General features: G+C 34.3%; 1 protein-coding gene across 1 annotated transcript in view; it reads right to left on the bottom strand.

Moving 5' to 3' along the window:
* Nucleotides 1–13594, bottom strand: part of LOC111045701 (cadherin-23) — a gene marked incomplete at its 5' end in the record, with an annotated part of 51704 nt that extends 38110 nt beyond the window's left edge. Inside the window, 6 exons of the mRNA XM_039419015.1 lie at nucleotides 1655–1983; nucleotides 4618–4766; nucleotides 5580–5705; nucleotides 10255–10382; nucleotides 12074–12201; nucleotides 13450–13594. Coding sequence (XP_039274949.1) covers nucleotides 1655–1983; nucleotides 4618–4766; nucleotides 5580–5705; nucleotides 10255–10382; nucleotides 12074–12201; nucleotides 13450–13594 — 1005 coding nt within the window. The remainder of the gene's footprint in view (nucleotides 1–1654; nucleotides 1984–4617; nucleotides 4767–5579; nucleotides 5706–10254; nucleotides 10383–12073; nucleotides 12202–13449) is intronic.
* Nucleotides 13595–13624: the final 30 nt, after the last annotated feature.

Raw genomic sequence — 13624 nt, 5'->3', positions numbered from 1 at the left:
TTAACTGTTCCTCTCCCCAATTTTGTATTCAAATACTGGTCTAAGAAGTAGGTTATGTTTCTTTCACTTAATTTGTGTCAAACTTTCAGTGTGAACAAAAAAAATGAGTTCAGTAGATTAAATGAAAGACAAAAATCTATTATCTGTAGCTTCAATGGTTTATGATGATAAGCGTCTCTCTCGTATTAATTCAATCAATCAATAACGTTATTCAACACAAACACTCAAAAATTAAAAATACAAATTTCGAATAAAAATACAAAAACAAGCTTCATGGTGTGCTTAAATAAATGAGAGGAGGAGAAGTAACAAGAAAATTATGGTTTCTAATGTAATAGGTTGATGAAGGGTAGAAAAGTAAGGAACGAAATGTGAAGAGGAGTAAAACAGGGAAGAAAGGGAGAGGAATAGAAAAAAAGACGAGCTAGGTTTGTAAGCGAGTCCACTTCTAACAAATATAGGCTGGAGAAATGTCATTGCATTCATTAGTATGAGCAGAAATCTTGAACCTCATACATCGTTATGGAAGAAAAAGTTCCACTTTTTTTATCTAGTTCAATTTCTCTACTAACCTTAGGGCTGGTTTCCGAGCTCGGGATTCAGGTAAGTTCTAAACTTTATACAGCTGGAGTCAGAAAATTGACTTTCCGAAACGGGGCGTAGTCGTAGTACATAGTCGCAGCAAAATAAATCTTTATTTTCTCATTTCCATAATTGGGAACGTTTTTCTTTGACGAAATGTAACATTCCTAAACTAGTAGTTCTGTGAACAGTAGACCTCACGCAGTATTCTCATCCACAAGTACCTGATTGAAACTATAGACGTTATGGAAATACAGCAATAGACTGGCTTCTCCACACATCTGTCTAATCACTTGTCAGCTGATTTATGATGAATAATTCTGTAGTCTGATTTTCACTCTAATAGTGGCGTATGAAGGAGGCTCCTTTTTCCTTTTATATTATCCTTGAAATGCAAAATTTCCAAAAACCTTGTATATACGTCGACGCGCAATTAAAGAAGGAACATACCTGTCAATCTCATGAAAATCTATTACCGCGTTTCGCCGTAAATGCGCAACATATAAACATTTAAACATTCAAACATTAAGAGAAATGCCAAACCATCGACTTGAATCTTAGACCTCACTTCGCTCGGTCAATAATTCAAAATAGCTGAAACTACACTTTTCTCTTTATTTTATTTTGTGTTCAATTTTCTAGTTTTTCGAAATTCAATTTAAACGTGGACTGCGACTACGTCCCGTTTCGGAAGCCAATTTTCTGACTCCAGTTGTTTAAAGTTAGCTAAATCCCGAGCTCGGAAACCGGCTGTGAAAGTATTCCTAAGGTCTATTATTTTAGTTCTAAGATAGATAAACTGCTTCCTTGAACAATCAATATTGGTGTGGGCACATCAACATTGGAAACATATCTGTTGAATCTGTGAGAAAATGGTCCGGAACAAGGTATATTATTTTTGTACTTAAATAAACTGCCTTCTTGAATAATCAATATTGGCGTGAAGTGTAACATATCTGTTTGCAGTGGCCTTAAATTATAATTAGTGACGATTGAGTTGCGAGAAGAATGTGATTTATATTTTATCAAGTATTCATTATAATAAATAAATCACACTACACTGTACACTTACTTGTAGAACAGAACTGCCTTCAGACAGATCTTCGGGTATAGTTTTCTCATAGCTGTCGACCTCGAACTGGGGCGCAAAGTCGTTGACATCATGGATGTAGATGGTGACAGGCACCTCGGAGTGGAGGGGGGGAGAGCCCATGTCCGTGGCCCTCACCTTCAGGTGGACGGGAAACGGATTCAACGCCTTTTGACCGCCTCCTCTGGGCAGCCGCTCAAAGTCAATGCGACCCATCAGCTTTAGAGTGCCTGTCGCCGGGTCTATTGTGAAGTTGGCCTTGGAGCGGTCCCACTCCGAGATGCTGTATGTTATTCGACTGTTTTTTGTGCCTGTCAAAGTAATAGGAAGTTAATCTAATGAAGTATTTTAGTAGGGCTACTTGAATGTTTAATTGTAGAAATTAACCCTTGTAATATTTTCAACTTCAGAAACTGATTTTTTAAGATATAAAGATATATCATAGGTCTAGAAACATGTAGAATAGAATAGATTTGTGGCTTGGTGTAAAAACTACCAATGTCATTTTTTTCAAAAATGAGTTTAATACACTCATTTTTTTAATATACTCATTTTTTTTCAAAAAGAGTTTAATACACTAATATCGATTATTTTAAGTGCCATTGTCGTGTCTCAAAGCAATAAAAATTTATAAAATTTATACTACCAATGTCAAGATTTAGTTATTCCACTCGGGGGTGGAAAACTTCAGAGTGCGAAAACTACCAATGAAGACATATTTTTTTAGATTGTCATTCATACTCCGTGCCAGAACTACCAATGTCGACTTCTGCACTTCTAGCACTCGCATTTCCGAATCGAAATGCCATAGTTGGAAAATACAAGGTGAACTTTAAGCTGATTTGTGAGAAAGTTGATATTTTGACATATAGATAGTTCTTGCACCAAGCCACAGATATATTGGATTAATTTACTTGCGATTTGTGCCACAAAACAACCATAGCTGTCCTAATATGTGGAGGGTCGTATTTGTAAAAAAATATGATGAAAATAGGAAATTAGCTTGGGGTGTGTGCACACTGCAGTTTATTAGCATCAAAAGTACATTACAATTTGACATATAGGCCAGTCAACACAATACAATAAAGCACAATAAAAGCAGTCAATACAACACTTCAATAAACAGTCACAGTACATTGGACTCAACTTACAAATATACATTACAGTACATACATTTCATAATATACAATAATACACATTATTTTAAGATATACATTATTTTTCATTTATTTCAAAATCACTTGATTATAATTTTTCTCCATATATTCTTTGACAGAGTAGACGGGATTATCTACGAGTAATATTTCTAACACATTTCTAAACCTTTTGTAATTAAGTTTTCTTATTTCAATGAACAGTCTATTCAAAATTTTGATATTAGTGGGGCTTTGATGTGTCTTGTGGAGTCTGCTTCTTGTTGCATTCAAAGATTGACTTCAATGTGTATTATGTATTATATTCTATCGTGTATTATGTGTATGTGTAGCACTTCTCAACTTAATTTTATCGGGATAAGCCTTCAACCTTTTAACCATTGTATGTAACCTTTCAACAAATTCGTGATACTTTTTGACAATATTCTAGTATTTCATCAATATTTTCAAACTAAACACGACTAGTTTCGTCATTTATGTAATTCTCAAGTCTCTTTTTTCAGATGAATTATTATTTTGTAGTACGGTAAACAAACATCAACTTCTAAGTTAGTCATAAAACTGACAGACATAATGATTGAATTGTTCTGAAAACAATGAGCAATCGTATTGAGGGAACATGAATAGTATACAATATTGAAACTCAATAGAATTTATCAAGTAGGCCTATACTTTTTATTTTATCAAAACACAACTAATTTTAATTCTTCAAGAGCCATTTTCATGTGGAATTGCAAATAGGAAATAAATGAAGAGTTGTGCTAGTTGCTTTTTGATAAAATGAAAAGGATGGTTAATAACTTTTATTGTGCCTCAGTAGCCCCAAAGAGTGGAGTGAGTATTATTATATAATAATATTATTGAGAGATTAACGTTGTATGAGTAATATAATGAAATCTATAACTTATAGATGACTTATTAATCTCTAAGTAAGAATTCGAATGGCTAGTCATAGTCACAGTTCGTTATTGATTTCGAAACAATAATATATTACAGGCTACCTATATTATTTTGAATGACAGATATCTCAACCTACAACTGATTTCACTTTTTGGAAATAATGATAGTTCATAGTTATCATATGCGAATTTTATTGGAATTTATGATTCAATCAACATTTTACATTCACATAAAGTAGCACATTTATGAAATTTTCGGTAAATAATAATAATAAAAAAATTGTATGGTTGCCTGTAAAGTCGGTATACGGGCGAAAGTTTTACGTGACAACGACTTCAGTGGTAAAATAATTCTAATGTGAATATTCATTCGTATAGTAGGAAGAAGGATGAAATAATAGTAGCAATTATTTAAAACATTTATTATACAAAGAATTATATTTAAACATTATTATAAAAGAATCTCGCACTGAACCACAACATTGTGATTACTACAACATACCTATTCACTTATGCATGATTATGTGATTATGCATTATTGTGATTACTACAACATAACCTATTCACTTATTCACCTCAGTGAACTCTATACTAACATAGTTAGTATAGAGTTCACCTAAGCAGGCGCAGTCGCAGGAGATTGCTTGCGCCTGCGCAGGTTGACTGCTCCGTTTCACTCTCTCTCCAGGTGAATGCCTTCGGATTGCTGCAGGCTGCGTTGCTCGCCACTGCTCCTATTCGTGCTCTTTCCAGACGACCGTGAACCGAAACGAACGCTCTCACTCGCTCTCATTGTGAGCGCATAACGTGGGAACGTAACGCAGTTCTTGAAGTGTCACCCGGAACCAATTTATAAGACGTGTCACGTCAAAATATAAAAATTGATTTTTACCATTGAGATCCATATCTCTAGCTTCAATAACCAGGGGAGTATCAAAATCCATTTGGTTTTCGTGGAGTCTGCCTTCGTAGCGGCTTTGCAGGAAAATTGGAGCATTATCATTTACATCTTCGATGTTTAAAACTAATTGAGCGGTATTCCTGAAAATTGATTGATAATTCATATTAATTTTAATATTAGTTATGATCAATTATTTAGTTAATATTCATTTTTACTACCGTATATTGGATCATGTTTTGTATTGTATGAAAATGGAAAATAAATTTAAAATTTGAATTAAATTCAAGTTGATTACAAAAATCAAATGAGAAAACATGAAAACAAAACAAAATTTGTTTTCAATTAAATAGGTGTGATAAAAAATGTTTATATCCCATTATTATTGTATTTTATTCTTGAGCACAAAAATTTATAATAACCAAAGTTAAATTTGAACTGGATTTTATAGCAAGATTGGATTTAAAATCGTAAGAGGCTTCGTAAGAGGCCTAAGAGCTGACAATTTACAAAGGAATGAAACAACACCAATACAACAATAGATAAAATTTGATTGTCAGCAAGCCGAGAAAGCAAAAGACAAAGTCAAAAGTAACAAAACTTTCAAACATAAAGTAGAACAGGAATATTGCTGCACGTTTTAGAAGTATTCTCAAGGGAAACAGTCACTAAGAAAACTTGAACACTTTCATTGGAATACATTATTGATTTCCTTATTTTTAACATTCAGATCCTATAGCCTCTTTTTCGAAACAAAATAAACACACTGCAACCCAATAATAATTTTTATCTTAAGAATATATAGATTACCTTATTTTAGACATAAGATCTTATAGCTTCTTTAAAATCGAAATAATCACTCCGGAAACCAATAATTATCATACTACTGTATTTAGCAGGGTTTTTTCAAAAAATAAATTATGGAAATAGTGTAGTCATGTGTTTAAATATCTTACCTATTTCCTAAACCCATGTCATCCCTGGCTTCGACAGTGAGATAATGCCTTGACATTTGTTCTCGATCGAAATGTGCACCATCATTCTTAATCGTAATTATTCCAGTTCTTGAATCCAATGATAGCCTGAAACACAACATAACATTTGTAAAAAATAGGAAAAGCTATTGAACTATATTTATTTATTTAACAATGATAAAACAACTTAATCATAAAATGATTGGAAACGAAAAAACAGGCTCATAGCCCTTACTATTCGCCTCGAATCTATCTTTTCCACTGCTCTCTGTCCGCAGCCATTCTCTTCAACTGATTCACGGTCTTGCCTCTTTCTGCTGTTATCCGTGAAACAGTTGCCTCCCATGTCACCCGTGGTCCTCCTGCCATTCGTCTGCCTTGTGCCCTGGCCTCCATGTATTGGCGAGGCTCTCTGTTTTCGTCCATTCTCAGGAGATGTCCATACCAGGAGAGTATTCGTTCATTAATTGTTGTTTCAATCGCTTTAATGTGCAATTCTTCTCTTATGCGGTCATTTCTTACTCTGTCTCGTCTTGTTTTTCCAACTATTCTTCGGAGACATTTCATTTCAAGAAGATGTCATTGGGCTAATCCCCACACGTCAGATTAAAACGGATTCAAAGTAATATAAATAGCCTCGGAACTGGACTGGATAATCGGACTAACAAATAATTTCTGAAGTAATAAACACAGGAAAAGATCCATAGAAGCATGGCTAAACTTGGATTAATTCTAACCACTGACTTTTATATATTATCAATAATCAATTTGTGATAATAAAACAGCTGTAATATTTATAATCTGTTATCTCTGTTACTAAGACACATATTTAATGTCGAATAAAGCTCGTGTTGAGTCCAATTCTATTACAATTTGTTCGACATTAAATATAAAATAAATGGGTCCGAAAAGAAAAACGAGTAAACGTCAAGATTTAGTCAGTGAAGGAGAAAACGATTCGCAAAACCAAATGCTTGGAAAAATACTGAAACCAACAGTTTTATCGATTGACCAAGATTCAGATGAAGCACCGAAAACGTGGAGACATTGGAAGGTAACATTTTTAAACTTCTTAAAAAACAGTTCAATCCCGAAAAAGGATGAATTGAATGTTTTGATCAATTATGTGTCACCGAATATTTTTGAAAGTATTTGCAATTGTATATCATTTGAAGAAGCTATAACAACTCTTGAAGAAAGCTTTATAAAACCTCAAAATGTAGTACATGCACGTTACTGCTTATCTAAAGCAAAACAAACCCATGGAGAATCAATTGATCAATTCTATAATAAACTAAAACGGCTAAGTTTACCATGTAACTTTCAAGCAGTCACGGCTGACGATAACAAAAGTGAATATATCCGAGACGCGTTCATCTCCGGATTAGAATCATCGAAAATCAGACAACATCTTTTCGAAATGAAATCGCTAACTTTGCAAGACGCTATCTCACAAGCACGAATGTTAGAGAATGCTGAAAACATTGCTAAAGAATACGAAACCAGTTCAGAATATGTTAACACAGTCCTAGCAAACGAGAATAAAAATACCGAGAAAACGACTTTAGTCCGTAATTCTTACCAAAAGAAGATTCAATGCAGATTTTGTGGCTATAATAATCATACTGATAATAGCCAATGCCCAGCAAAAGGACAACCATGCCTAACTTGTAATCGAATAGGCCATTTTTCAAAAGTATGCAGAGCACGGAACGATAAAAAAAACCAAATGGTATCTGCCACAGTAATTTCAGCAGCAAATACCAGCACTGACCTCTCAAAATGTCTTGTTCCTATACGTGTTAATGGAATAGATACATTGGCACTATTAGACACTGGGAGCACAGCAAGTTTTATAGATAAGAAACTAGTAGTACAATCGAAGATGAAAACTATGCCATATTCCAATTTGATTACATTTGCTTCAAGTGCCTGCAACACTAAAACAACTGAGTGCGCTTTGAGTGAAATATATTTCCAGAACGAAGAATATAATGATTTTCCTTTGATCGTATTGAACAAATGTTGCGCTAGTGTAATTTTGGGACACGATTTTCTAAAGAACTTTTCATCCATCACTTTTGATTTCGGTGGATCTAAAGCAGCACTACAACTGAATGAAGACAATGACGCAAGAAGGCCTACTTATGAAATTAAAAAGTGTGCTCTAGCCCAAGCTACAGTAGAACCTGTCTCATTGTTTCGTGATCTTCAACCGGACTGTCGGCCTATAATAACTAAATCGAGACGACATTCAGAAGAGGATTACTTGTTTATGATGAATGAAGTCAAACGGCTTAAAGATGCTGATATTATAGAAAATAGTCATTCTTCTTGGAGAGCTCAAGCATTTGTTACTTCAAGAGAGAACCAAAAGAAACGTATGGTGATTGACTATTCACAGACCATCAACAAATTCACGAATTTGGATGCCTATCCACTACCACTAATGGAAGAATTAGCCAATAAGGTAGCGCAATATAAATTATTCTCATCTATTGACCTAAAATCTGCCTATCACCAGATACCAATCTTGCCTGAGGAAAGGCATTTCACCGCATTTGAAGTTGGACACAAACTGTATCAATTCAAAAGAATTCCGTTCGGAGTCACGAATGGAGTAGCTGCTTTCCAGAAAGTGATTGATCAAATCATAGAACAAGAAAATTTGACATCATGTTATGCCTATTTAGATGATATTATTGTATGCGGAAGGACCCAAGAAGAACATGATGAAAATTTAGAAAATTTCTGGAGAGCAACAGAAAAATATGGCCTCACGATTAATGAAGAAAAGTGTAAAATATCTATGGAGAATTTAACCTTTCTGGGATTCGAAATTGGTCAGGGTATGATTAAGCCCGATCCAGATCGATTGAAACCACTCCTTGACTTACCAGCTCCAAAAAATCAGAAAGAATTGAAGCGTGTCCTTGGAATGCTTGCACACTACTCCAAATGGATAAAAGAATTTTCAAAAAAGATCCATCCACTTGTGCATAATACTCACTTCCCGTTGAATGAAGAATGCAGAAATATATTTGAATCATTAAAGAAAGAAATAGGATCTGCAGTTCTAGTGCACATTGATGAAAAAGTCCCGTTCACTTTGGAAACTGATGCCTCAGATTACGCTATTGGAGCAGTATTAACACAGAATGAGAGACCAGTGGCGTTTTTCTCAAGAACTCTTTCCACATCTGAAACTAGGCACTCTGCAGTGGAAAAAGAAGCTTATGCCATTGTGGAATCAATCAGGAAATGGCGACATTACTTACTTGGACGAGAATTTACACTTATCACAGACCAGAAATCAGTTTCATTCATGTTTAGTAATAAACAAACCAGCAAGATTAAGAATGACAAAATCCAACGATGGCGCCTTGAATTGTCAGAATATAAGTTCAATATAATTTATAGAGTTGGAAAAGAGAATATACCAGCAGATCACTATCAAGAGTCTGTGCCACTGTTGGATGCCATACAGATATAAAAAACTGATAAAAATTCATGAGGACCTGTGTCATCCAGGAGTTACTCGACTCCATCATTGGACCAAAACAAAGAACTTACCATATTCAATAGATGATGTAAAAGAAGTATGTTCCAAATGTATTACATGTTCTGAAATGAAACCACGCTATGCCAAAGGAACTGGCCGCCTTATCAAAGCAACTCGACCATTTGAACGTCTTAATATGGATTTCAAAGGCCCACTACAATCAAGTTCAAGGAACAAGTATATTTTAGTTCTTATAGACGAATATTCCAGATTCCCATTTGCCTTCCCCTGTCCTGACATGACTACTAATACAGTAATAAAACACCTTACATCACTATTCTCTCTTTTTGGTGTACCGTCTTACATACATTCCGATAGAAGAACATCGTTTATGTCATCAGCTTTGAAAAATTCCTACTATCAAAAGGAATTGCCAGCAGCAGAACATCGCCCTATAATCCATCCTATAATCTATGCTAGCCCTAAAATCGAGAGGTTTGAACAACAGTCACTGGGAACAAGTTCTCCCCGATGCCCTTAACTCTATTCGTTCCCTATTATGCACAAGCACCAACTGCACACCACATGAGCGGATGTTTTTACATGCAAGAAACTCAAGTAATGGAAAACCATTACCAACCTGGCTATTGACACCTGGACCAGTATGGTTGAAGAAGATGACAAAAAACTCAAAACAAGAATCGCAAGTTGAAAAAGTTGAATTAATCGAGAGTAACCCTGAATATGCGTTTGTTCGCCACAACGACGGCAGAGAATCGACAGTCTCACTTCGCCAGCTCGCCCCATACCCCACGAGTGCCGATTGATATTAAGGGGGGAAGATTGTGATGATAAAACAGCTGTAATATTTATAATCTGTAATCTCTGTTACTAAGACACATATTTAATGTCGAATAAAGCTCGTGTTGAGTACAATTCTATTACACAATTTAATGATAAACACTGCATGGGCTGCATTACAGGTATTATCTTATTTTGGGCTGATTTTACGACTCACACTGGCGCACAAGGAATCCTCCTTTTGCCGGTGTTTTTGCCTCATCTACTGTACTCTTAGCAGCATATTAATAGAATATTATAGTAAAGCATGAAAAAATGAAGTCATCCTAACCTAAATTCATAGTAAGAGCTCACATTTCAGCGACGCTACCCCTTAGATTGGTGTAACGAATTCCCTGAGATCCAAAATTTCCAGAATCGTCATCAGTAGCCTGTACCCAGACTACTGTTGTGCCAGGGCCCGAGTTCTCCGGTATTGACACCTGAAACAACATTTCACTCAATCAACAATAGCATTTCATTCAACAGTGACACAAGAAAGTTACAACATTTAAATCGGTATTAACACCAGAACAAAAATTACTTGACAACAGTATTTCACTCAATAGAACATGGGATCAACAGTGAAACAAGGAAACTAGAACATTGGAATGAGATTGAAAAATTGAAGATGACAGTTGATTATCAGAATAGAACTAGAAGTTTGATAACTTCAAACTTATAAAACAATATAAAAATCTCAAAGCACCCTTAATTTTTAAAAAAAGTTTAAAATAGTTCACAACTATAGTGAGGTCCACGTTATAATGGCAGTGAAGAAAGATATGAGATAAACGTTGACAAGTCTCTCAATTTTGCCACTGACTCAATTCATCACAGTTGTTACTCAATTCATCCCATTAAACTTGATCTAATAATAATTATCATTTCCTTGATAAAATAATCAATTTAATGTCAAATTAATCAGGAATATTTATATTTTTTCATAATTTGATTCGAAAATTTGCTTTCATGACTGAGATCAGATTTTTATTTTTATACAAACCTGAAATGGCGGCTAATTTAAAAAGCTGTGATATACAAATCTGAATTTCAAAACAACAGAAATTAAGCTATTTGGTAGACATTCTATTCCAATTTCTTTTAAAAATAATAGAAAAATAGAAATCCTATTAAAATAAGTAATTCAAATGAGAATAATTCTGAAATAACCTTTCAATATTAATTATACCGGTACGAGTAGGTCTAACCTATACGTGTAGGCTAACTGAAGCATGGATGAAGTCTAGGATGGTTAGTTATCAACTTTTAAGAAGTCAATTCAGGTATTTTAATTTGTGTTTCTCATAAAGTAATGTCTAAAAATTATTCAATTGTTTCAAAAATACATTTTAAATCAATTATACGATTTGTGTACTAGAGTATTTTGATAGAATGGTGAAAAAAATGGCGGCTGAGAATATTGTTTGTCTACTTTTGTACAGTCACTGTCAAAAGTAACAATAAAATATTCTGGCAAACAGACAACATTGCAAAGCTAAAGAGAGATAGCGTTATCTGTTTTGTTGTATGATAGAAAAGGACAGCAACAGTATTGTCAATTCTACACTGCCATTATAACGTGGACCTCACTATAGTTTCGGTGATCACACCATCGTCAGGTTATATAAAAGTAGCCGATGTGAATGAAGTGTCTTCAAACTTATGTTGTTTCATAAGACTTCATGGAAGAATCAAGAAAACGACGGAAGAAAAAATAATTGAACAAGATATTGTATTTTCATTTCAATGGAAACGTTAATAACATATAATTAACATATATTATCTGTTTGTGGAAATACAAAAATTTATCCATGATAATTCACCTGATCTGAATTTAATCACTTCTGATCACCAAATCTGAATAAATTATTGGAAGGGTCATGCGATATGTATTGATCAATAGATATTGTCTAATTAAACTCTCCAATAGTAGATTACTTTTGAGCCCCGCGCAGCTTTCGTTTTGGGCTCTGCTTGTTATCCTCTCCCGATCATATTGTGAATTATGATTTGTCACTCATTAATAAATGCCTTACCAACTAGCAGTATAAATGGAGCACAGATTTGTATGATTAGTTTTTCATGAAAACAAATGACTCACAGTTTTCTTTCAATTGAAAATCGTACTTACCTCGTACACAGGTTTGGCAAATTCAGGAAAATTGTCGTTGACATCTCGAATGTAGACAGTCACCGATGCAAAGCTGAATTTCGGATCTGTTGGTACACTCTTTTTGGCGACCAGTGTGAAGTTCATCACTATTGAAAAGTCAAAAAATTAATTATCAGTGAAAATATATAAACGTTTAGGAATTTTTGGCTTCCGTGAATGGAATGTTCTGCCACTTGAATTATCATGGAGAAAGATAGCATAAGAAGATATTCCATGGTATAGGTCGTTTATGTTCCAAATTCAAACCGATTTGTGTTAACTCAAGGTGATTACTGTCCATTACTGTCTGTTATTACTGTTTTGACCGGGTGAGAGGGTAAAGGTGCGTACAGATATACGCTCTGCGAACATGAGCAATTCACTTTTAATCAGCTGATGCCAAGCTTTTTATATCTGTATCTTACCGTTTCTGTAAAAATACAGATATAGTCAGCTGATTAAAAGTGAATTGCTCATGTTCGCGGCGCGTATATCTGTACGCACCTTAAGAACGGCATAGTATGAAAGACTACCAGCGTCACACTCTCACACAGCTTCAAGAAAAAGAACTATTAAGACCTATTAAGCTGAACTATTCTGCCTGAGTTAATATTGGAATTTGGAACATAGCACCCTATACCATGGGATATCTTCTTATGCTATCTTTTCTCTATGCCATAAATCTTTGGACAATTTAATCTTAGAAGTGGCATGAATGGATTTAAATTGCTTTCTACCAATAGATAAAATCTTAACTGTCAGATTCTATTATTTCAAGTGTTGGTAAACACTTCAGGTAACATGTAATCACATCTTCAACCCTTTAAACAGTGAAGTTCGAATATTATCAATGTCAATGAATATAAGCTAAACAGTTTTTTAACTCTAGAATGATGACTTACGAACTATATCAATTGTGAAAAATATGAGTATTCACTCACTGACTGGTGAATGCTGTCGAATCGCATGGAATTCATTGTTAACTGTTGACAATGAATCCCCATGAGATTCGAAAGCATGCTCCAGTCAGTGAGTAAATACTCATATTTTTCTCAATAAATATAGTCTACAAGACATGATTTAGTCTGCAAGACATTATTTTAATTAAAAAAAATGAAAATTAAATAATGAATTCTTCTTCATTAGGCGGAGTTAGGACTTTGAAGTCCTCTCTACCACTCAACCTCGACATTACAGATGCAATTGAATAAATAATACAGTGTAACTTACTAGAATAAATATAAATACATTAAACAATATCGCTACAAAATAGAAACATAGTTGGAACTTGTTAAAACTTAATGTCAAATACAGTAGTTCGTAATGAATAAATAAATTCAAGGCTAACCAATTACCTTTGGTGGTTTCGTAATCCAATTTGGTGGGATCCTTCACCCTGATTAGAAATGTGGCTTCATTGATACCATGTCTCTGCGTCACATCGAAAATACCCCGATCATCATCAATATACATTTCGAATGTTCCATTATTACCCTGGAAATTTACAAAAAAGAATTTTATTACTGAAGA

The sequence above is a fragment of the Nilaparvata lugens genome, unplaced genomic scaffold, assembly GCF_014356525.2.
Source record: "Nilaparvata lugens isolate BPH unplaced genomic scaffold, ASM1435652v1 scaffold814_1, whole genome shotgun sequence".
Classification (NCBI taxonomy): Eukaryota; Metazoa; Arthropoda; class Insecta; order Hemiptera; family Delphacidae; genus Nilaparvata; species Nilaparvata lugens.
Note: the sequence above shows the minus strand (reverse complement) of the source record. Positions and strands in the feature narration are given on the sequence as shown.